General features: G+C 40.1%; 1 protein-coding gene across 1 annotated transcript in view; it reads left to right on the top strand.

The window, feature by feature from the left end:
- The first annotated feature begins 28 nt into the window (after window positions 1–28).
- PICALM (phosphatidylinositol binding clathrin assembly protein) overlaps window positions 29–25,617 on the top strand; it is a 116,927-nt gene continuing 91,338 nt past the window's right edge. Inside the window, 1 exon segment of the mRNA XM_017850872.1 lies at window positions 29–684. Within this exon segment, the coding sequence (XP_017706361.1) occupies window positions 555–684 (130 nt within the window). The 5' untranslated portion in view covers window positions 29–554.

Raw genomic sequence — 25,617 nt, 5'->3', positions numbered from 1 at the left:
TGTTGGCAGGGAGAGTCACGTGACGCGCCGGCTGCGCACTCCCCTCGGGGTGGCCTCCTGTTGCGCCCGCCTGGCGAGTTCCATCACGTAACGCGCGGGCGCCGCCCCGCTCTTCCCTCGTTGAGCGAGGGAGGGCGGGCGTCGAAGAGGAAAGGGAAGGGGAAAGGGGCGGGAGAAGGGAGGAGGGGCGGTGTCCGAGTCACGTGACCCGGGGGCAGCCCGGAAAGCTCCGAGGAGGAGCCTGGCGCCGCCATTTTCCTGCAGCTGCCTGTCCCTTTTACCCTGCCCGGCTCCAGCTGACCAGGGAAGGGGTGGGCTGAACTGAGGCGGGGGCAAGGGAGTGCCCGACATCTTGTCCGACTCCGCGGGTGATACAAGCCGGTTCTCTCTGGACTGGGTGGCAGCGCGGGGCCCCGAACCGCGCCCCAGGCCGGCAGGCGGGGAAGGAGCCGGTGGGGGTAGGGGGTGCGGTGGGGGGTGGGGACCCTCCGGCTCTTGGGGGTCCCAGTCCCCGCCGGCTGCTGAGCGGGTGGGGTGGTGGAGGAACTGCAGAGATGTCCGGCCAGAGCCTGACGGACCGAATCACTGCCGCCCAGCACAGTGTCACGGGCTCTGCCGTATCCAAGACAGTATGCAAGGCCACGACCCACGAGATCATGGGGCCCAAGAAAAAGCACCTGGACTGTGAGTGAAGCCGACCGCGGCCCCCCTCCCAGGCGCCCGCGCGACCCGCGTCCTTCTCCCCCTCTCTTTTCTTTCCCCTGTCTGCTGCCTCTTCCCTCCCTGAGTCTTCTCTGGCACGGCGGGTTCTGTGCCCGTTGGGCTGTGTTCTTTTGCTTCCATCACACCTGCCTTCATGGCCTCCGCTCCCCGTCTCAGAATCTGACAAGCCAGTCCCCTCCCTATTCCTAGGGGACCCTCCCCTCCTGTCCGGTGCGCTACCACACCCATCATACCCAACCAACTTGCCTCCCCACCTGGCTTCTCACCCGCTACCAGTCTCCACTGCAGCCTTCTGCTCTCCCTTCCCACCCGTCCGGTGCCGCCTTGTCGCCCTCGCCTGAGCGTCTGCCGAGCCCCATTGTTTCTTCATCAGCCTTCTTCGGTTTTCCGCAAACGCTTGGTTCCTTGCACCCAGATCCCTGTTATCCCTCCGGGCTGCCTCCCTTGAAGTGATCCCTCACTTCCTTTGCTCCACTAGCTGCTTCTTCCATCCGTTCCTGGCTTTCTTGTCCACCTTCCCTCCCGCGTTTGGGTTACCTTTCATCGCCTCTCTAGTAGCTTCAGTGTAGTTTTTTTGACTCATTTTATTTTAAATACCATACCCACTTACCCGACTTTTATTTCAGATTACCTTCTTTGTGAGATTGAAAGTAAAAGGATTCAATTTGGTGTAGGGAAAGCTTTCTGGAAAGTTGGGATTTTTATTTGCCTCTGGTGGAATTTAATCATTGTGTTGTCCATACTTTTGACTGGGGTGAGTTTGTGACTGTCAGCTCTGCCCCCCACCTTTTCAAATGGGGAACTGGAAAAAGGCTTTTTGCTGATACTCTTATCAGTTCCCGGAACTGTTAACTCTGGCAGCCTGAATTCAGAAGCTTGAGTGTTAAGCGTAGACTGTTGGAATTCCAAATGGATTAATAAATTTACTTACAAATAACATACATCCCTTAAAAAACATTGGCAAAATGATGTTTGATGATGCTTGAGTTTGGATACGTTTTAATTATGCCAGTTACCTTTTGAGGAACCAGCTTCTTTTACACGACACAGTATTCGTCCATTCGCTAAGGTAGATACAATTAGTAGAGCTGACTCCTCGCAACTTTTTTCTAACCTGGAAGTCACCTGTAATATCCTCCTCTTTTTTTTTTTTTGCGCTCTTTTACTTCGGGGTACAAAGCTCATTGGATCACTCAAGCCAATGGAGCTTAGACTTGAAACTTTTCAGGGAAAAATAGGGAAATAGTCACGATAAATAAGTTACCTTTTTAAATGACTTCACACATTAGTCTGATTGACTTTCATCATACATGAAAGTTACTTTGCTTTACTGTTTGAAGCAAGAGTGAGCATGCCCTGAAAGATAATTCACTGTCTGGAAGCCTGTTTTAATTTCTCATTTGGACTTTGGCCGTAAAGTTTGCACTTTAAAAAAAAAAATGTACGAAATGTAAATTCTTCCAAGTTACTGTGCTCATGAATGCTGTTAGAACAAGTTTTTGCTACACAGAAGCCCATTATTCGTTGTGATTGTTCCTCCACTGTGGAAAAAAGTTTTAAATAAAAAGCAGTAGTGCTTGGTTCTTTCAGATATGCGTTCAAGCTGCTTTTAAACTCTCAGTCCTTGTTTGTCTTAGAGAATGGAGAATATATTTAAATGGTAACACTTATAAACAGAAAACTTTTTAAAGTGCATCGTAAAGCCATATGTGATTTTTTGATTATCTGATATGTGTAGTAGACGTTTCTACTATTTAGGCTCTTCAAATGACTACTTGATTTGCCCTACCAAATCTTACAGTTTGCCCTGACACTGTGTTAATTCTTCTGTTAGTTGTTTTTGGTGGTTTTTTTTTTTTTTTTTTGGTATGGGAGTATGAAGAAACTACTTGTGACTGTGTGAACTATTTTCCTCTTTCCTCTTTCAAAATAAGAATCGATAAGTCTTTCCAAAGTTTTTTTATAAAGGTTTGTGTCTTATTTCAAATGTAGCAGTGGTTCTTTTAACGCGTTGCCAAAAAGAGGAGAAAATAGGTAAGGTTGGAAGAGTGCTATTTGCATGTGGTTTCGTAAATGTTATTAGCTATTTCTCTTTTTTTAACCACTACTGCAGATGCTAACTGGGATTAGGTTTGGAGGATAATCTTGCATTTGTCGTTCTTTTCTCTTCCACTTCTGTTTTACAAACTCTCACCTTTTGGAACTTGAGTATACCTGGTAGTATTTGATTTAAAAATATATGTGTACTTCTATTTCTTTTCAATGCAGTTTTAAAATACTGGAATACTATTTTCCCTACATTGTTGTTTAAAATGTCCTGTAATCAGTTCTCACTAATAAAATACCTTTATCTTAGGTAAAGTCTGACCAGTGAGTGGTTTACTAAACAAATACCTTCCTTGCACACACTAACATGCTTTGAGAAAATTTAAAAGTCTTCTACAGACAGTTCATGGTGTTGACATCATGAACTTTAGGCTTTAATACAGAAACCTGTCATTTCAAGTACTTTTCGTCTTTTAGGAATTTTCTTTATATTGAAAGCTTAGTTTATGTGCACCTTTTAATGCCTCTAGCAACTGATGCTTATTTATATGAATCTAATGAAAATGATTTCATTTTAAAATGGCAGCATTTAACAAAAGATATGCTTAGGACTGTTGGTTTTCCTATGAGCCCTTAGAGTGTGGAGGTGGTTTCTGTGCAGTTTCTCGCCAAGATCTTTCCGTATTAGGAAGTGATTATTAATAATCCATGAATTATGGCTTAATTCATACTACGTTATATACTTATTGAAAAAAGATTTTTTTGCTTTGCTTATACTGTAGGTGTTAATGGATAATAACGTTGACTAGCATCCCTAGTGTGAAAGCGTTGTCGAACTTGGAATATGTTTGTAAAAATAAACATGATTTCCATTTAATTTTAGGCCTTTAGTAGCCATAATCAAGGTAGAGGCATAGCAGCCCTTATATTTGAAGGACTTAAGTTTTCCAGGCACTTTCTCATCATCTCATTTAATCCTGTCTCACAGCTGCAGGTGGGGGCAATTCATATACATAGAAAGTAGCCTTTAATTCCGTTTAGCAGTATAAAATGCTTAAAAGAACCATGATTGCAGGATAGAAAACATTTTTTTCTTTCTTTTTTTTTTTTTTGAGACGGAGTCTTGGAGTCTCGCTCTGTCCCCAGGCTCGGGTGCAGTGGTGCAATCTTGACTCACTGCAACCTCCGCCTCCCAGGTTCATGCATTTCTCCTGCCTCAGCCTCTTGAGTAGCTGGGACTACAGGCGCACGCCACCACACCCAGCTAATTTTTGTATTTTTAGTAGAGACAGGGTTTCACTATGTTGGCCAGGATGGTCTGGGTCTCTTGTGATCCTCCCGTCTCTGCCTCCGAAAGGGCTGGGATTACAGATGTGAGCCACCGTGCCTGGCCCACAATTTTTAATTTATAACTTCTTAATATATCAATCATTTTTATCTGATCTTATGATCTTTAGTCTTAACCCACCCCCTTTTTTTTGATATAGGGTCTTGCTCTGTCACTGGTGTGCAGTGGCAGGATCACAGCTCACTGTAGCCTCATCCTCCTCAGGCTCAAGAGATCCTCCCACCTCAGTCTCCCAAGTAGCTGGGACTACAGGCATGTGCCACTACGCCTGGTTAAAGAAACTTTTTATTTTTGGAGAGATGAGGGTCTCCCTGTGTGGCCCAGGCTGGTCTTGAACTCCTGGGCTCAAGTAATCCTCCTGCATCAGCCTCCCAGAGTGCTGGGATTATGGGTCTGAGCCAGCATGCCTGTCCCTTATCCTATTTTTTGATATGAATTCTTAATTTTCTTTATTCTTATTTACTATCCTTGGATGTTTATATTTTGACGTATTTCACTGAAATGTAATATTTGTACTAAAGGCTGTAATGTCTCCTTTTTTTTTTTTTTTTTAAATGAGGTGGGTCTCACCCTGTTGCCCAGGCTGGAGTGCAGTGGTGCAATCACATCTCACTGCAGCCTTGACTTCCCAGGTTCAGACAATCTTCCTGAGTAGCCAGGACCGTAGGCACCTGCTACCACGCACAGCTGATTTTTAATTTTTGTATAGACAGGGTCTCCTTATGTTGCTCAGACAGATCTCAAACTCCGGGGCTCAAAGATCCTCTCTACCAGCTGAGCCTCCTAAAGTGCCAGGATTTTAGGTGTGAGTCACCATATCCTGTATGTCTCTGTTTTTTTAATTCATATTTTTCCCAGTTAATTTACGGGGACATTTTATTTCAACCACTGCCTTATCTTTTCTAAAACAAAATCAAGATCAAGTTCTTACTAAGCATCCATTATCAACATATCTCTATGGTAGATACAGAATGGTTATTTGTATGTTGTGAACTGAATCTAGAAATTGGAAATAAGTTTTTAAAAAGTAAGATTTGAATATTTTGCTTATGTAGAAGGTGGAATTTGTATTTGGTCTAGGGGTTTGTGTAACTACATTAAAAATGTATATAACATACCAAACTGTACCTGAATTAATTCTCTTTTAAAGCACAAATGGTTTTTAATGTTTCAGTTAATATCATGGGTGCTTAGTTTGCGTATTGTCAAGAAGGATCTGGTAACTAGGATATGGTTTCTAAGAAGATGCATATAAGGAAGAAATAAAGTAGAAGATCTGTCCCAGGATATCTCTTATTAAGTAAGGTAACTGGGACTTTTTTTTTCAAAAGGATCTGGTTTTAAAAAGACAGTTATTGTGTAATTAATGTCTGGACGCCCTATTCTTTCCTATAAGAATTAGTCATATGATTTATATTTTCATTATCCTTACTAGTCTTTTAGTAGTTTTGCAATACAGAAAATAATAATAGAGTTATCAAAGTGGTAGTAATGAGTAAGATTTGATTATACATGTCAAATGCCTGAGGCATTTTATTTATTTATTTTTTTTCTGTCGCCATGGCGGAACAGAATGCCTGAGGTATATAGTAAAATTCACAAATGGATCCTTTTTCCTCCCAGATATATCTAGTTGTTTCTGAATCATATGTATTTTAAAAGAGAAACTCTAAAGAGAACTTAATATTCACCTTTTTTTGTATCCGCTTATTCGTAATTAGCAAATGAATTCTGAAATACTTTTGTAATTATTGTTCACTGATGGATTTATTTGCTATGTTAAGAAATAATATTAGACTTTGGGCATCTATACCTTTTATGTTTACTAAGTATTTTATATATCTGGATAATTTTTAAAGGTGTCTTTGAATTTAAAGTTACTATGGCAGGTGAGAAGTGAAACTTCATAAGCGGTTTTTCCTTCTCGCCTGTTGTAGACTTATATGAAACATTTACTTTGATCTTGTGTAAAGAGAGCGAGCGAGAGTTCTCTCTCACGAGAGAATAATATATTTGTGACTAATCACGCAATCGCTTCATCTCATCAATGTAAAATTATTTGGCCATGATGATCGTTTAGAATATTAATGTGAAAGTTCACTGTTAGACATAGTTGTTTCTCCTTTGTTTTCTTCAGTTCTAAAAATGCTTAATTTCATGATTTCCACTTGATGGGAGAAACATTTTTTGCAATCTACTCGTCTGACAAAGGGTCTGATATCCAGAACCTACAAAGAACTCAGACAAAGTTTACAAGAAAAAAACAAACAACCCCACTCCAAAGTGGGCAGAAGCATCTGAAAAAAAACAAACATGTATCTCAGGAAGCAGACATTCATACAGCCAACAGGACACAGAAAAAATGCTCATCAGCCACGTCGCATCAGCAAAAGAGCCAATCAAAACACAATTGAGAGGTACTCAGTCCTCACAGCAGCTTATGCATGCAATCATTAAAAAGTCAGGAAACAACAGGTGCTGGAGAGGGTCGTGGAGAGGAATACGGAACACTCTCTACACGTCGGTGAGGAGGGTAAACTAGGTTCAACATTGATGGAAAAGAGTATCATTCTCCCAACAGGATGGCCTGAGCAAGCGTCACCGCGTTACCATATGACCCAGCCATCCTCGCGCGCTCTCCCCAAAGGATTATAAATCATGCGGTCCTGTATAGACGACACATGCCACACGTATGTCTATTGCGGCACTATCACAATAGCAAAGACTCGCGAATCAACACATGTCCATCTGTGACAGCTGGATTAAGAAAGATGGGGCCATACTTACCACCAGTGGAATACTATGGCAGCCACTACTATTTAGGATGAGTTTTGCATCCTTTGTAGGGACATGGATGCAGCTGGAAACCAGTCATTCTTAGCAAACTATCACGAAGACACAGAAACCAAGAGCGCGGCATGGTTCTCACCATGGAGGTGGGAACTGAACAATGAGATCACCTGGGCTCAGGAAGGGGACCATCACACACCGGGGCCTATCATGGGGAGTGGTGAGGGGGGACGGATTGCATTGGGAGTTATACCTGATATAAATGATGAATTGATGGGTGCTGACGAGTTGATGGGTGCAGCACACCTACATGGCACAAGTAGACATATGTAACAAACCTGCACGTTATGCACATGTACCCTAGAACTTAAAGTATAATAAAAAAAAAAAGTAAGAAAATAAACTTACAGGCTTCTTGGCAAGAGGTTAGAGCCCTACCAGGAAGTAGTAGCCTTAGACTTTCAAAGTAAAGGGTTACTATTTGCTCTTCCTGTTCTTTTGGTAGCTAAAGTGGCATTTCCGTTACTTTGTGTTCTGTCTTAGTATGTTGCTAAACTGCTTTATACGTTTCTCTAGAGAATCAAAATTTTGGACTTGACCTTTTAGAATTCTGTATGTTCACTGTGTATATGGTTCTTTTTATGGAGAATCATTTTGGACAGTTAGATAGTTCTTTAAAAGAGAATCTCGGCAAACCTAAGCCTTCGTATTAAAAATTATGTTCAGAGTTGTGATTTATCAGATTATCAGAAAATTAAGGATTTCTCAAGTTATTATCAAGATATATTATATCCCCCACGAAAGTGGTACATTTGTTAAAATTGATGGACGTACATTCACACATCTTTACCCAAAGTCCATAGTTTACATTAAGGGTCACTTTTTTTTTTTTTTGAGACGGAATTTCGCTCTTGTTGCCCAGGCTGGAGTGCAGTGGTACGATCTCGGCGCACTGCAACCTTCGCCTTCCAGATTCAAGGGATTCTCCTGGCTCAGCCTCCCAAGTATTTGGGATTACAGGTGCCCGCCACTATGCCCAGCTAAATTTTTATATTTTTGATAGAGATGGGGTTTCACCATGTTGGCCAGGCGGGTCTCGAATTCCTGACCTCAGGTGATCCACCCACCTTGGCCTCCCAAAGTGTTGGGATTACAGGCGTGAGCTACTACGCCAGGCCAAGGTTTACTCTTGGTGTTTGTATGTTCTGTGAGTTTGGACAATTGTATGGCACATATCCACTATTGTAGTGGTACAATGTTTATCTGCCCTGAAATACTCTATGCTCCCCCTAGCCATCCCTCCTCTTCCCCAACCGCTGGCAACTGCTATTTTTTATTAACTGTCTCTATAGTTTTGCCTTTTCAAGAATGTCGTAGTTGGAATCATACAGTCTATAGCCTTTTCAGATTTTCTTTTTTCACGTACTAATACGCATTTACGATTTCCTCAGTGGCTTTTCATGGTTTGACAGCCTTTTTTTTTTTTTTTTTTTGCACTTGACTACTCTATTTATTATCTGGATATACCAGGGTTTACTTGTTCATTTACTTAGTGAAGGACATCTTGGTTGCTTCCTAGTTTTGGCAATTGTGAATAAAGCTGCTATAAACATCAAACATCTGTGTGTGTGTCTTTTGTGTGGACATAAATTTTCAGTTCGTTTGGATAAATACCAAGGAACACAGTTGCTGGATCATATGGTAAGAGTACCTTTAGTTTTGCAAGAAACCTCCAAACTGTCTTTCAAAGTGATGGTACCATTTTATATTCATACCAGTAATGAATGGGAGTTTCTGTTCACATTCTTACCAGCATTTGATATTGTCACTGTTACGGGTTTTGGCCATTCTAATAGGTGTGTAGTGGTATTGTTATAATTTGCCTTTTCCTGATTATGTGACATCTTTTCATATACTTAGTTGCCATCTTTATATCTTTTTTAGTGAGGTGTCCTCTAAGGTCTTTGTCCTGCTCTTAAAGTCAGGTTCTTTGTTTTCTTATTGTTGAGTTTTGAGAGTTGTATATTTTGAATAACAGTCCTTTATCAGATGTATCTTTTTTTTTTTTTTTTTTTTTTTTTTGAGATAGAGTCTTGCTCTGTCTCCTAGGCTAGAGTGCAGTGGCGCCATCTCATCTCATTGTAAGCTCTGTCTCCCAGGGATTCAAGTGATTCTTCTGCCTCAGCTTCCCGAGTAGCTGGGATTACAGATGCCCATCATCATGCCCGGCTAATTTTTGTATTTTTAGTAGAGATGGGGTTTCACCATATTAGCCAGGCTGGTCTTGAACTCCTGACCTCAGGTGATCTGCCTGCTTCAGCCTCCCAAAGTGTTGGGATTTACAGGCATGAGCTACCAAGCCTGGCTATCAAATGTATCTTTTGCAAATATTTTCTCCCAGTCTGTGCCTTGTCTTTTTCATTCTCTTGACAATGTCTTTCACAGAGCAGAAAATTTTAATCTTAATGAAGTCCAGTTTAGCAGTTCTTTCTTTCATGGGTCATGCCTTCATCATTGTGTTTAAAAAGTCATCAACAAATGCAAGGTCATCTAGATTGTCTTCTGTGTCACCATCTGGGAGTTTATAATTCTGCATTTTACATTTAGGTCTGTGATCCATTTTGAGTTAATTTTTGTGAGTGTAATGTCTGTCTCCAGATTCATTTTTTTTTTTGCCTGTGGATGTGGAGTTGTGCAGTACTATTTGTTGAAAAGACTATCTTTGCTGCATTGTATTGCCTTTCTCCTTTGTTGGCAGTGGTTCTTAAGGTGTGATCTGGGGACTTCTGGGGGTTCTCAAGACCATTTCAGCAAGTTTGTGAGTTAAAAACTATTTTCATGTACTAAGATATTATTTGCTTTTTCTATTTTTATTCTTTTGCCACTGTACAGTGGAGTTTTCCAGAGGCTATGTGATGTGTGATATTGCAACAGTTTGAATGTAGTAGCAGATAATGAGAATTCAACTATTTCCTGTTAAGCCACAAAATAGAGTTTTGCAAAAATGTGAAACAATGCCATTCTTCTAAATTGTGGGGTGCTGTTTTGAAAATACTGTTATTTTTCACATGAATTAGTGTTGATAAATTTCTCAGTTTCAGTTTCTAACAGTAAATATTGATAGAGAAGCCCCACATAAAAGTTCTTGATTCCTCAATTTTAAAGTGTAAAGGTTCTGAGACTAAAAAAATTGCACCTTTAGGGATGAGTGTGTGTTAGAGGGGACAAAAGAGTACTCAAAGAGGAACTAGATTTAAGGGATCCTTTGAATTCTCAGAGTGATTTTGGATTTGATTTTGTAGGTAACAGTGCCCCAACTTTTGGAAGATTTCAAGCAAGAGATGTAATATCATAATCCCTATGTCCACTTTATGTCCATAACTAGATTGGAAGGAGTGTTCAGTATGACTTGGAAACTGCTGGGGCAAAAAAGTCTAACACTAATATTTAAAATTTTTTTCCCAAAGACCTTAAAAATTAGTTATTAATTGGAACTCTTGATTATTTGTCCCCCCCACCCCTTTTTTTTGTTAATGTCAAAACTATCTTTTTTTGTGAAAGCCAGGCAGGTTAGGTATCAATTGTGCCAAAAGTTCTTGACTACCAAACCGTTAGCCTTTGCACTTACGATTCCTTGGACTAAAGACAGGGTCTTGCTCTGTCACCCAAACTGGAGTGTAGGGTCATGATTATGGCTTACTGTAACTCGAACTCTTGGGCCGAAGGGGTTCTCTTGCCTCAGCCTCCTGAGTAGATAGGACTACAGGTGTGTGCCATTGCCACCATGCCCTGCTAAAGAGAAAGAGGTCTCTTGCCTAGGCGGGTCTCGACTTCTGACCTTGGCCTCCCCAAGTACTGGGATTATAAGTGTGAACCACTATGCTCGGCCTCTTTTAAACTTTCTTTACCTCGCTCCCATTAATATTCACATTTAAAGTAACCACTTTCATAAAAACATCACTGAATAACTACCCCGGTCCTGTCAGTCCAATATTATTCTCACCATTTATAAAGTTTCAAATATTGTTAAACTGTAGTTGCTATCTTGCTTTTATATATTTTGGGTTTATGCACATTTCCTCTGTAGAACAGGGATTGTTTTCTGTATTGTTCTTTCTCTCTTCTTCAAGTACCTAGTCAGCAATCCCATGGGTGCTCAGTAAATATCAAATGATTATACCTAACCTCCCTTCATAGCTCAGACTATTCCATGAACAATTTATGGACATAAAAATCTATACCAGTAGACATTTAAGGATATTTTTATGGTGACTATGGAAATTGCCTGGTTACAAATTTGTATATAAAGTCAGTAACATTGATTAAAAACATAAGAAATTACTGTGTTTCATTGAACTCATGAGGCATTAAGAGGTTTAGTTTTCTTTAGATGCAAGGTAGTGTCTTCCAAAAGCATTGTTACTTCAAAATTTTTGTAGCTGCTCCATTTGAACGCTATATTAAAATGCACATTTTTGAGGACATATTCTTGAAATTAGGAATGTAATTTTTAAGAATTTAACAGAGGACCAGAAATAGATCTGAAGAGTTTATCAAAGCTGCTTCCTTGTACAACTCCAGAAGGTGCCTATCACATCTTTTTGTGCAAAAGGTGCCTCCTGGAGTATAACTGTACAGTAAACTCATTTTTGATATAAGAAGGGATAAAGCACACTTAACAGATGATATCAAAATATAAAAGAAAAGAAGTGTCTGTTTTAGAAGAAAGCTGTATGAGATATGAGGCAAAGGTTAGGGAGGTGGTAGCGATGGTGGTAAAAATAGGATCACTTAATCTAGATTACTTAATCAGTAAGTTGATTCCAGGGGCCAGTGGGAATTGCTGAAAGTTTCATCTGAATACATGACATTTTTAGCAGTGGTTAGGGGAATGGTGCTGGTATTTATAGCCATAAAGTTATTACTTGAAAGCATCCTAGGGACCCAAGTCTTAATCAGGGGGCAGTTTTTCCAAGTAGTGGTTGAGGAAGTTGGACATGCTTTCCAAAGCTTATTTCCTTACTAAAGATTGCAGATATACTCTGCAAGTGACTTCACAGAGTATACCCAATTGTCATATTTTAATGTACATGTTTCTTCTGATTATAGATCCCACGTGACTATAAGCTCTGAGATCAAGGGTCATCTTTGGGGTTGTGTGTATGTGCACTTAAAATTTTATGTGCTGGTAATAGTTATCTTGTGGATGTTTAAGAAATAGGAATGCGTGCCATATTTTAAATACATCTTATATGCAAAAATTTTAATGTAATCTAAGTATGCTGCAAAAAGTAAATAGCGGGTGGTATTCACACTGCAGAGAATTGGCAAGTCTTTTTGATATACTTCAAACAATTGTTTGCAGAAATCTGACTCATGCACTGTATTAAATAATTTGAAACATTAGCATTTAACTAATCCAAAGCTAAAATAAAGAGGAGATTTTGAGGAGAGGTGATAAATGTATGCAGTTGTCCTTCAGTATCTATAGGGGATTGATTCCAGGACCTCCCACAGATAAGAAAATCTAAGGGTGCTCAAATCCCTGATGTAAAATGGCATTGTTTGCATATAACCTATGCACATTCTCTGAATACTTTAAATCATCTCTAGGTTACTTATAATACTTAATACAATGTAACTTTAAATCATCTCTAGGTTACTTATAATACCTAATACAATGTAAGTGCTACGTGAATAGTTGTTATACTGTATTGTTTAGGGAATAATGACAAGGAAAAAAGTCTGCACATGTTCAGTAGAGATGCTTTGTTTGGTATATTTTCAATTCGTGATTGAATCCATGATAATGGAACCCATTGATATGGAGGGTTAGCTGTGTGTACATATACACACATATACACCACACACATAATTTTTTATTTATTTTATTTTTATTTATTTATTTATTTTTGAGACAGATTCTTACTCTGTTGCCCAGGCTGGAGTGCAATGGCGTGATCTTGGCTCCTGCAGCCTCCGCCTCCCGGGTTCAAGTGATTCTCCTGTCTCAGCCTCCCAAGTAGCTGGGATTACAAGTGCGAGCCACCAGGCCCAGCTAATTTTTGTATTTTTAGTAGAGACAGAGTTTCACCATGTTGGTCAGGCTGGTCTTGAACTCCTGACCTCATGATCCGCCCACCTCGGCCTCCTAAAAGTGCTGGGATTACAGGCGTGAGCCACCACGGCTGGCCTCACACACATAATTTTCTTTTTTTGCAATTTTTTATTTTTATTTGTTTCCCTTTTAGAGTACACATTTTTTTTTGAGAGGGAGTCTCGCTCTGTCGCCCAGGCTGGAATGCAGTGGCCGGATCTCAGCTCACTGCAAGCTCCACCTCCCGGGTTCACGCCATTCTCCTGCCTCAGCCTCCCGAGTAGCTGGGACTACAGGCGCCTGCCACCACGCCCGGCTAGTTTTTTGTATTTTTTAGGAGAGACAGGATTTCACTGTGTTAGCCAGGATGGTCTCGATCTCCTGACCTCGTGATCCGCCCGTCTCGGCCTCCCAAGGTGCTGGGATTACAGGCTTGAGCCACCGCTCCCGGCTAGAGTACACATTTTTTTTGCAATTTGAAAATTGAGACATAATCTACATAACATAAAATTCAGTTTTGAAGTAGAGAATTCAGTGTTATTTAGTACGTTCACAGTGTTGTGTGCAACCATCCCCATTATGTAATTCTAGAACATTTTCCATCACCCAAGAAAGAGATCGTGTATCTGTTAACAGTCACTCCTAAGCTGTCCTCTGCCCCCCTGCAACCATTAATCTACTTTCTGTCTATGAATTTTTCTGTTCTGCATATTTCATATTAATGGAATCATACAATATGTAGCCTTTTGTTCCTGGCTTCTTTCAGTTATAATGTTTTAAAGGTTTATCCTTGCAGCACATATCAGTACTTTATTCATTTTTATAGGTGAATAATACTCCCTTGTATAGATATCCACATTTCATTTATATTTTCATTAGTTGGTGGACACTTGGGTTGTTTAGCCATTTGGGCTATGACGAATGATACTGCTATGAACATTCATATACAAGTTTTCATGTGAACATTATTTTCAGTTCCCTTAGGTATATATCTAGGAGTAAAATTACTGGTTTATATGGTGATTCTGTTTAACTTTTTGAGGAACTACCAAACTGTTTTCCACAGCAGTGACACCGTTTTACATTCGCATTAGCAGTGTATGAAGGTTCCTATTTCTCCTCTATTTTCTTGCCAAACTTGTTATTTTAGGATTTTGTTTTTTGATTTTAAAAAATAGTCATCCTAGTGGGTGTGAAGTGTTATGTCATTGTGATTTTGGTTTCCATTTCCCTAATGGTTAATGCTGTTTAGCATTTCTTTATGTGGTTATTGACTATTTGTATATCTTTGGGAAAATATCTATTCAAGATATTTTGCCTGTTTTAAAATTTGGTCTTTATGTATTCTGGATACCAGAAGAGTACTTAACATACTTCACATGCTAGATCTTTATATGATTTGTAATTTTTTTCCCCATTCTGTGGCTTGGCTTGTCACTTTCTTGATAAAATGTCTTTTAATATACAAAAGTTTTAAATTTTCAAGTCTTAATTTTTCAGGGTTTTTTTTTTTTTCAGACAGAGTCTTGTTTTGTCACCCAGGCTAGAGTGCTGTGGTGCAGTCTTGGCTCATTGCAACTTTGCCTCCTGAGTTCAAGTGATCCTCCTGCCTTAGCCTTCCGAGTAGATGGGACTACAGGCGTATGCTACCGTGCTAGCCAAGTTTTTGTGTTTTTAGTAGAGATGGGGGTTTTACCATGTTGGGCAGGCTGGTCTTGAACTCCTGACCTCAAGCGATCCACCCACGTCAGCCTCCCAAAATGCTGGAATTACAGATGTGAGCCATCACATTCTCACCCAGCCTCTGATTTTTTTGATTGTGCTTTTGATTTATCTAAGAAATCTTTGGCTGATTCAAGGTTATGCACATTTACACCTATTTCCTTCTAAGAGTTTTAGGAAGAAATTTTAGCTCTTAGATTTAAGATTGATCAATTTTGAGTTGACTTTTTGTATATGGTATGAAGAAACATGTTTATATTAAGGAAAACCAAAGATATTTGAGTTTTTATCTTTTGAAGTTGACATGGAATACAACTCTGCTTCCTCTGTGTAATGTTGAAGTGGAATTGTGCAGGAGAAAAATGTTACTTGATGGCAATCTCCAGGATTACTGGGCATAGTTTGGTGATGGATAACTGGAATTATTTGGGTCAGACATTCTTTCAGCTGGATAAACCACTTAATCTGATCTAGTGTATATTTTTTACATTTTCAGAATAGTCTTAGATATATGAAGAAGGTAACAAATAGTTGCATGACTGTGAATAAGTTGTTTTGTCCACAAAGAATAGTGTCATTGTATGTTTCCATAGTATCTTTTTTTTTTTTTTTTTGAGATGGAGATTTGCTCTTGTTGTCCAGGCTGGAGTGCAATGGCACGATTTAGGCTCACTGCAACCTCTGCCTCCTGGGTTCAAGCGATTCTCCTGCCTTAGCTTCCCAAGTAGCTGGGATTACAGACGTGTGCCACCACGCGTGGCCAGTTTTGTATTTTAGTAGAGACGGAGTTTCACCATGTTGGCCAGGCTGGTCTCAAACTCCTGACCTCAGGTGATCCACCCATCTCAGCCTCCCACAGTGCTGAGATTACAGACATTAGCCACCACATCCAGCCAGCAAGCAATTGTTTAAAGGTAGATTTTTGCCAACATAAAAAAAAATATATTTTTTTTGGAGTGCTAAGGTAAAATGGTGACAGTCCAGAAAATATTATAAAGATGAGTGGGCCGGGCACAGTGGCTCACGCCTGTAATCCCAGCACTTTGGGAGGCCAAGGTGGGTGGATAACCTGAGGTCAGGAGTTTGAGACCAGCCTGACCAACATGGAGAAACCCCCGCAGCCTGAGCAACAAGTATGGAACTCCGTCTCAAAAAAAAAAAAAAAGAGTGACACTTGATTCTTACCTTAAAAAGAGCCTGAGATCTAATAGTGTAAAATGTGCAAACTAATAATTGATTGTAATATATTGAGGTAAATGCATAATAACTTTTTACATAAAGATCAAATAGGAAAGAGTAACTTGGAAGGAGGTTAGTAAAGACTTCACAGACGAGGTAACAGGAACTTTAAGGATAAATGGTGATTTGCAGATGATAAGCAGTGACATGGGACAAAAAAGCACTTTATGGTGTGTTTGTGGAAACTGAATAGTTTTGTGTGGTAGAATGCAAAGTGTTAATGGGAGTAAGGGGAGATGAGGCTGGAGAGGGAACCCTTAAAGGAGCAGGAGTTGTCTTGATAGACTCTTGGCTCCTCAGTGCCATCCTCTATCTTCATTTTAGAGCCCTCCTTTCTCCCGTTTATTAGCTGCTTCCCTAGCTTTAGATACCAGTGCTGTGAAACTAGCAATGTATTTTTTCCTTTTCACACATAGTTTGTAGTGGGGTTGTTGAGAAGAATAGGAAAGAAGGAATGCATGATTCTGTTGGCACATGTGCAGGGGGCTCAGTATACCTTACCGCCCAAAATTGGACCTCTGAATGTTATTATACATAGTGTTTGGGTCTGCAAATAACTAAAATCAGGCATACTGTGAACTCATGGCTTTTGTGGACTTGTCTGGGAATTGAGCTTTTATTGAGTTCTAAATTTATGAATGAACTTAAACACAAACTATCTTATTGGGTGATAGTATGAATACATAAGATTTGTTAAATCAGTTTAAAGTCAGTAAGAATCTTGGTGGCTTCTTTGATTTAATTAGTGACTTTTATATATCTGAAAATGATATATTGTCACTTGTGCATTTTTAAAGCTGTATCTCTACCAAACAAGGCTTTGTTAGTTTTGGCTAGGTGTCGTGGCTCATGCCTGTAATTCCAGCACTTTGGGAGGCCGAGGTGGGCAGATTGCTTGAGTCCAGGAGTTTGAGACCAGCCTGGGTGACATAGTGAAATCCCATCTCTACTGAAAATATAAAAATTATTTGGGCATGGTGGCATACGCCTGTAGTCCGAGCTACTTGTAAGGCTGAAGTGGGAGGATCACTTGAGTCCAGGAGGCGGAAGTTGCAGTGAGCTGAGGTCATGCCACTGTACTCCAGCCTTGGTGACAGCGAGACCCTGTCTCAAAAAAAACAAAAGGCTTTGTTAGTCTTATAGAAATTAATATACTCTTTAGCATTACATATTGAGTCTTGTTAAAATAAAACTTTAGACAAATTAAATTTGGCAGTTAAGTTGAGCAAAGAAACAATTATGAATTGAGCAGCACCCCAAAGGAGTAAAGGTTTGGAAAGTTCCACCCAGCAATGTGGATAGTTAGGATTTATAGACAGAAAAAGAAGTGTCATCTAGACATAGCCTGATTCATTACAGGTCTGCATTTGGGTCCACGTTTGCCTTATTTGGACACGTCTGAGCAGCTTGCAGCTTGTGATTGGCAGAAAACTTAGCTGCTCGGAACAGGAATATACTCAAGTTAGGTTGCAGTTTTACCATACTGAGGTGCAGTTCACTGCTAATGGAAGCAGCTTTAGGCCAAATTTAATTAACAGTGTCACTATTCAGGTCGTGTTGAGATTATTGTGAAATCAAAGTGCAGAAACACTAATCTGTCCTCCGTCTAGTAGGGAAGATGACATATGTAGATAGCTGTATTGCCAGACAGTGTGAGATAAGTACAGATCAAATGACGTTAAAAATCAGAGGAGTGAGATATTGCTTTTGATAAGGGAAGAGAACTGGACCTTAAATGATAAGTTATTAGGAACACTAGGCATTTCAGGTGGAGGAAAGAGCGTGAGCAAACATTTGTAGACAGGAAGCTGAAATTGTGTTTGAGGAACAAAGAAATTTGTAAATGGGGTGCTTTTGGACTGTGAGAGGGACAGGGGTGCAATGAGAAGTATAGTTGGAGCAATTGTCTGAGGCTAGATTGTGAAGGGAGTATGATTTTAATTATATGACCTTTAGATACAGCTTTTGGCTACTGTAGGTCAAGTTGGACCATAGTTAGAGCCAATTTTTCAAAATTACACTTTATCTGTAGTTTCTGCTGCCAGTGTGAAAACAGGAAAGGCAAGGAGTTTTGCTGATCTGGAAGCTTGAGGATGAGATTTTGCTGCCTCAAGCTTTTTGTATTAACTTTATTATAGACTGAATGAATGGTGGCAATTACTGAAGTTTGGGGGATTTCCAAGTCTCTAGATTGCACAGGAATCTTTGAAGAAGTCTTCTCAACAGAAATAATGTAAACCTAACTTTGATCTGAAGGTAGAAATTTTATAAAAGAAAGGAAACCTTTCAGTCTTCAGGGATTCACAAAATCTGGTAAAAATTGGTGTATTAGTCCATTCTCATGCTGCTATGAAGAAACACCCAAGACTGGGTAATTTATAAAGAAAAGAGGTTTAATTGACTCACAGTTCTGCATGGCCAGGGAGGCCTCAGGAAACTTACAATTATGGCAGAAAGGGAAGCAAACATGTCCTTTTTCACATGATGGCAGGAGAGAGAAGTGCCCCTTATAAAGCCATCAGATCTCTTGAGAACTCACTCACTATCATGAGAACAGCATGAGAGAAACTGCCATGCTGTTTCAATTATCTCCACCTGGTCCTGTACTTCACGTGGGGGTTATTACAGTTCAAGGTGAGATTTGGGTGGGGACACAGAGCCAAACCGTATCAGTTGGACATAACATACAAAATGGGGAGAGTTAGGACATAACATACAAAATGTTTAGTTAGGACATAACATACAAAATGGGGAGAATAGCTAACATTTAAGGAAACCTTTTTATGTCTTGGGCAATTGACATGCATTTTTAACACAATATTTATACAAACCTATTCATCAGATAGTCTTACTGGCTCTATTTTCCAGATACTTAAACTAAAACACTACTAGTAAGAATACACAGAGAATAAATCCAACATTTAGATGGCTATGAAGAACCTTGACTAGAGGTCAGGCAATCTGAAGGGGAGCTTCTTAGCTCACAGAAAACTTATATGGAATGAGATAGAGATAGGAGAGAGCTTTTCTTTGAGAAATATAATTTATGTAAATATGTAAGATTACATTTTGAGATGTCAACTTTCTATACTTCTTTTTTTTTTTCTTTTTGAGATGGGAGTCTCACTCTGTTGCCCAGGCTGGAGTGCAGTGTTGCGATGTCAGCTCACTGCAACCTCTGCCTCCCAGGTTCAAGTGATTCTCCTGCTTCAGCCTCCCAAGTAGCTGGGACTGCGTGTGCATGCTACTATGCCCGGCTAATTTTTTTATTTTTAGTAGAGATGGGGTTTCACCATGTTGGCCAGACTGGTCTGGAACTCCTGACTTCAAGTGATCCGCCCACCTCCGTCTCCCAAAGTGCTGGGATTACAGGAGTGAGCCACCACTTTTATCTTAAGATAAATTTTCCATATGCTTCAAGAGGAATAAGCTTTAACTGGAATGTAGGGTACTGACCCTAGCTCCGTATGGCCTCACAAAAATCCGTTATGAAAATAGTTTATTTTCTAAATTGCCTTCTTTCTCTGTTATTCTGTGATGCTACAATTGTGTTCCTTTAGCTTTTTTTGTTATACGCTTGGTCCTTTGAAAACGAATACCAGAGACAGTTTCTCTCTGAGCTTTTGCTTCATTCTCCATTAGAGTATTCTGTCCCATCTGCTAGTATATCATTATTTGAAAAACAGTTTGAATTTGCATACCTTATCATTGGTAGGAATAGGTGGCATTGTCTTATGTGATTTTTGTTTTAGGAGGAAATGGGCAACAAAAGTGAATTTTCAGCTGGGTGCGGTGGTGCATCCTTGTAGTCCCAGCTACTCAGGTGGCTGAGGTGGCAGTATTTCTTGAGGCCAGTAGTTCGAGGCCACCTTGTACAACATAGCAAGACCACTATCACATGAAAATAATAATAATAAAGCTAATGTTTTTCCAGTGTGTATCTTGGATGTTAAAAAGGGAGTTTCTGCCTTTATTAAAAATTGTCTTGTATGTGTTGAGTGTTGTTCATATTAGGGGGATCAGTTGAGGGTGTGTAAGGAGCATCACTAATCCATCACCATTTCTTTATGTTCTACCACAGTGACATAATTTTAAAATTATTAAGTGATGGATTGATGGGTAATTACTTCACCTTATTTTTATCTCTTAATTTTAATTCTTTAGAAACACAGAAATATAAACATTATTTTTGTTGCCAGGATCCTTAATTTAATTTGCATGATGGAAGGACTATGTTTCTTAAATTATATGAATGCTGTGTATATGTATTGTAGAATGGGGAATTGCATATGTCTGTTTAATATTAGAACTCTGTAATAGGTCAAGGCTGTATCAGTTTTTGTGGCTACAATTGCTTGCACGTTTTTGGCTTATAGCCTTTTGTGTACCAGTGACAACCATTAAGAGCCAAAAAAGTTTGCTTTTACTTGCAGTACATGTACATCTAGTTTTGAGTTATTTGTCAAAAAAGGGTGAACTTTGTTTTTGCCTTTTTTTTCTTCTTTTTGGCCATTTGTGACTTGAAATTAAGCAACTTACTGATACAGTTTTTTTTTTTTTTTTTTTTTTTTGAGACAGAGTCTTGCTCTGTCGCCCAGGCTGGAGTGCAGGGGCGCAATCTCTGCTCACTGCAACCTCCGCCTCCCGGTAGCTGGGATTATAGGTTCTCACCACTACGCCTGACTAATTTTTGTATTTTGTTTTTAGTAGAGATGGGGTTTTGCCATGTTGGTCTTGAACTCCTGACCTCAGGTGATCCACTCACCTCGACCTCCCAGAGTGCTGGGATTACAGGCGTGAGCCACCTCACCTGGCCTGATGTAGTTAGAATAATCTTTAGTTGTGTCCGATATGTAGTTTTACCTAGCAAACTAGTTTTAATTGTTGGTACTTTTTGTTTTTAACTTCTCTAAGTTCATCTGTCTTCAGATTGGATCTTTGGAAAGGGAGGGGCAGAATTTTGGAAGATAGCATGTCTCTTAGATGAGTAGAAAAGAGGCCAGGCACGGTGGCTCACGCCTGTAACCCCTGCACTTTGGGAGGCCAAGCCGGGTGGATCACCTGAGGTCAGGAGTTTGAGACCAGCCTGGCCAACATGATGAAACCCTGAGATCGCACCACTGCACTCCAGCCTGGGTGACAGAGTGAGCTCAGACAAAAAAAAAAAAAAAAGAAAAGAAAAGAAAATGAATTTCACTAATTAACAGTTACTGGCTTTATTTCAGGTGAGCTGTCATGGGGGAATTTGTCTGGCTTTGAGATACAAGGTCAGTTTGAAGATTTATTGATACGTTCAAAATGGAGTGGGTTGCTCTGCAATGAATTTGTGTATTAAAACTGAATATCCAAGAGAAAATAAGTTAACAGGATAGTTGCATTTGATCTTTTGGTATGGAACTGGAGTAAAGTTCTGATGATTTGTTCTTTTTTTTTTTTTTTTTTTTGAGACAGGCTTGCTTTGTCACCCAGGCTGCAGTGCAGTGGCACAATCTCAGCTCACTGCACTGGGTTCCAGTGATTCTCATGCCTCAGCCTCCCAAGTGATTGGGATTGTAGGTGTGCACCCACCATACCTGGCTAATTTTTGTATATTTAGTAGAGACGGGCTTTTGCCATATTGGTCAGGCTGGTCTCGAACTCCTAGCCTCATGTGATCCGCTTGCCTCGGTCTTCCAAAGTGCTGGGATTACAGGTGTGAGCCTCTGCACCCGACCCTCTGATTTGTTCTTTATGTGATGACTTTGCCTCCCATTTTCAGAATTGGAAAATATACCCACATTATCCTTATTCCCATTTGTACATTTCCTTTTTAAAGTAAAATCAGCTGTTTAATGACTGAGAAGTTACAGTTTAGCAGGCAGTAATTTTCTTTTGTTTTGTTTTGTTTTGAGACCGAGTTTCACTCTTATTGCCCAGGCTGAAGTGCAATGGCGCTATCTCGGCTCACCTCAACCTCTGCCTCCCAGGTTCAAGCCATTCTCCTGCCTCAGCCTCCTGAGTAGCTGAGATTACAGGCATGTGCCACCATGCCTGGCTAAGTTTTGTATTTTTAGTAGAGCCAGGGTTTCAGCATGTTGGCCAGGATGGTCTCGACTTCCTGATCTTGTGATCTGCCCGCCTCAGCCTCGAAGTGCTGGAATTACAGGTGTGAGCCACTGAGCCTGGCCTGTTTTTCTTTTCTTAACATTAGCTTTAGTAATTTTTCTTCACAGAACTATGTATTTGTGTATTTGTTATCAGGTTTGGAATTTGTGTTGGGTATTAATATAAAGTCTTAGACTTTATAGAGTATAAACCCTCTTTTATTTTTGTTCATCGTATTCTTGCAAAATACTGTTTTGACTCGGTGACCTAGAGTGGATCCAGGCACTATCTTCAAGTGGTTTCTGTAGTAGCCTATCCTAGAAATACTGCCTGACATAGCTCAGTAGCAATGAAAAACAGCCATAGGTGCTAACTTAAAAATTAGCTATAGAATTGCAACTGGTAGCTAAGTTAAAAAGCTATTTATAGAGCAGCTTGGGATACTAAGATACTCCTTGACTGCATGAAGGTGCAGTGCAAGGAGAGAACCATTCTTGCCATCAGGAGATTGGAGTCCTTTTTTTTTTTTTAAAGACGGAGTTTTGGTCTTGTTTCCCAGGCTGGAGTGTAGTGGCGTGATCTCGACTCACTGCAACGTCTGCCTCCTGAGTTCAAGAGATTCTCCTGCCTCAGCCTCCCAAGTAGCTGGGATTACAGGTGCCCGCCACCATGCTTGGCTAATTTTTTATATTTTTAGTAGAGATGGGGTTTCACCCCGTTGTTGGCCAGACTGGTTTCGAACTCCTGACCTCAGGTGATCTGCCAGCCTCAGCTTCCCAAAGTGCTGGTATTACAGGCATGAGCCACTGCACCCAGCTGGAAACCTTTTAAGGGATAAACTTACTAATAAGTTGCTTCCTGTCCTTGGGCTTATAGACTTAATCTAGAATTGATTTTTCTTTGACTTTCTTCATCAGAGTTATGTTTTTGTAGCTTCATGACTAACCAAGAATGTGTTATAACTGTTGAAGCCCCTTTTGACATAGTTTACCCCTTCTGCTATTACTTAGGATTGATAGTAATTAATCTCTAGGGCAAAAGATGACTGGAAAATTGCTCTGGGTTTTTCTTATATAACATCATAAAAGACCTGTTCGCCTAAAATCTAGTGAGTTGATTTAGTTTGTTTTCTGACATTCTTGGCTTCTTTAAACTTACTTATAAATTAAGGCTTGCAGTTTGAGTCATTTGGAGATGGGGAATGCCCAGAACTTTCGCATCTTGTGAACTTGAGTTGAATAATGTGTCTCTTTCCTCATAGTCTGTCAACTTTACTTCATTGTAGCCACAAAGAAGATGATGATGCCAATGAGGATGTACTAAACCAGACAAGAGATGGCCTACTGTGTATGCTAGGCATTAGATTTTTTAGAACTAAACACAACGCTGAATTTGTGAAAATGTGTGGAGTTTAGAATAATTAGAGAAAATGATAACCAGTCTCACTCAGACCACATGGAAATGAGGGGAGAATGTGTGTGTGTTGAGAATGTGTATCTTCATCTGTCCTGCTAGTGGAAAGGTTACTGTTTGAAAAATGAGTTCCACCACAGCCACTAGTTTGTGCTACTTTAAACAAGTATTTAAATCTTTACAATGGAGATATTATAACAGCATTCCTTGCCTTGGCACAAGGATGTTGTTAAATTGGAAGACTAAGAATATGAACGAATTTTGTAACATATAAAGAAATCTTGGCCAAGCACAGTGGCTCATGCCTGTATTCCCAGCACTTTGGGTGGCCAAAGCGGGAGGATCACTTAAGGTCAGGAGGTTGAGATCAGCCTGGGCAACATAGTGAGACCTTGTATCTACAGAAAATTTAAAAATTAGCTGAATGTGCTAGCATGTGCCTGTAGTCCCAGCTACTCCAGTCTGGGTGACAAAGCAAGGCCCTGTCTTTATTAAGAAAGAAATCATATGTGCATTATAAAGATTTCGCCACTCTTAAAATTGAGTGCAAGAATCTGTGGTAACACTTCCCAGTTGATGAAGAAATTGGACATTAGATAATGAAGGTTTTGCAGCAGTAATTGAGTTTGAGGTATTTTCATAACACTGTGTTGGAAAGGTGACAGGAATTGTCTCCTAAAATGAGGGAAAATATCGATACAAAATGATGGTAAGAAAGAAATAAAAGTATTTGTAATGGTGCTTTAAAGCTTTAAAAGCTTTAGGGTACTTTTAAAGTACCCTAAATATATTACCTTACTCAACCAAGATGTTGTGAAAATTATGTTGGAAAATATACCCACATTATCCTTATTCCCATTTGTACATTTCCTTTTTAAAGTAAAATCAGCTGTTTAATGACTGAGAAGTTACAGTTTAGCAGGCAGTAATTTTCTTTTGTTTTGTTTTGTTTTGAGACCGAGTTTCACTCTTATTGCCCAGGCTGAAGTGCAATGGCGCTATCTCGGCTCACCTCAACCTCTGCCTCCCAGGTTCAAGCCATTCTCCTGCCTCAGCCTCCTGAGTAGCTGAGATTACAGGCATGTGCCACCATGCCTGGCTAAGTTTTGTATTTTAGTAGAGCCAGGGTTTCAGCATGTTGGCCAGGATGGTCTCGACTTCCTGATCTTGTGATCTGCCCGCCTCAGCCTCGAAGTGCTGGAATTACAGGTGTGAGCCACTGAGCCTGGCCTGTTTTCTTTTCTTAACATTAGCTTTAGTAATTTTCTTCACAGAACTATGTATTTGTGTATTTGTTATCAGGTTTGGAATTTGTGTTGGGTATTAATATAAAGTCTTAGACTTTATAGAGTATAAACCCTCTTTTATTTTGTTCATCGTATTCTTGCAAAATACTGTTTTGACTCGGTGACCTAGAGTGGATCCAGGCACTATCTTCAAGTGGTTTCTGTAGTAGCCTATCCTAGAAATACTGCCTGACATAGCTCAGTAGCAATGAAAACAGCCATAGGTGCTAACTTAAAATTAGCTATAGAATTGCAACTGGTAGCTAAGTTAAAAGCTATTTATAGAGCAGCTTGGGATACTAAGATACTCCTTGACTGCATGAAGGTGCAGTGCAAGGAGAGAACCATTCTTGCCATCAGGAGATTGGAGTCCTTTTTTTTTTTTTAAAGACGGAGTTTTGGTCTTGTTTCCCAGGCTGGAGTGTAGTGGCGTGATCTCGACTCACTGCAACGTCTGCCTCCTGAGTTCAAGAGATTCTCCTGCCTCAGCCTCCCAAGTAGCTGGGATTACAGGTGCCCGCCACCATGCTTGGCTAATTTTTTATATTTTAGTAGAGATGGGGTTTCACCCCGTTGTTGGCCAGACTGGTTTCGAACTCCTGACCTCAGGTGATCTGCCAGCCTCAGCTTCCCAAAGTGCTGGTATTACAGGCATGAGCCACTGCACCCAGCTGGAAACCTTTTAAGGGATAAACTTACTAATAAGTTGCTTCCTGTCCTTGGGCTTATAGACTTAATCTATAGACATGGATGCAGCTGGAAACCATCATTCTTAGCAAACTATCACAAGAACAGAAAACCAAACACCGCATGTTCTCACTCATAGGTGGGAACTGAACAATGAGATCACTTGGACTCGGGAAGGGGAA

This window comes from Rhinopithecus bieti, unplaced genomic scaffold (assembly GCF_001698545.2).
Source record: "Rhinopithecus bieti isolate Rb0 unplaced genomic scaffold, ASM169854v2 scaffold_30846, whole genome shotgun sequence".
In the NCBI taxonomy this organism is placed as follows: domain Eukaryota; kingdom Metazoa; phylum Chordata; class Mammalia; order Primates; family Cercopithecidae; genus Rhinopithecus; species Rhinopithecus bieti.
The sequence above is the reverse complement of the archived record's forward strand: the minus strand, read 5'-3'. Positions and strand labels throughout refer to the sequence as shown.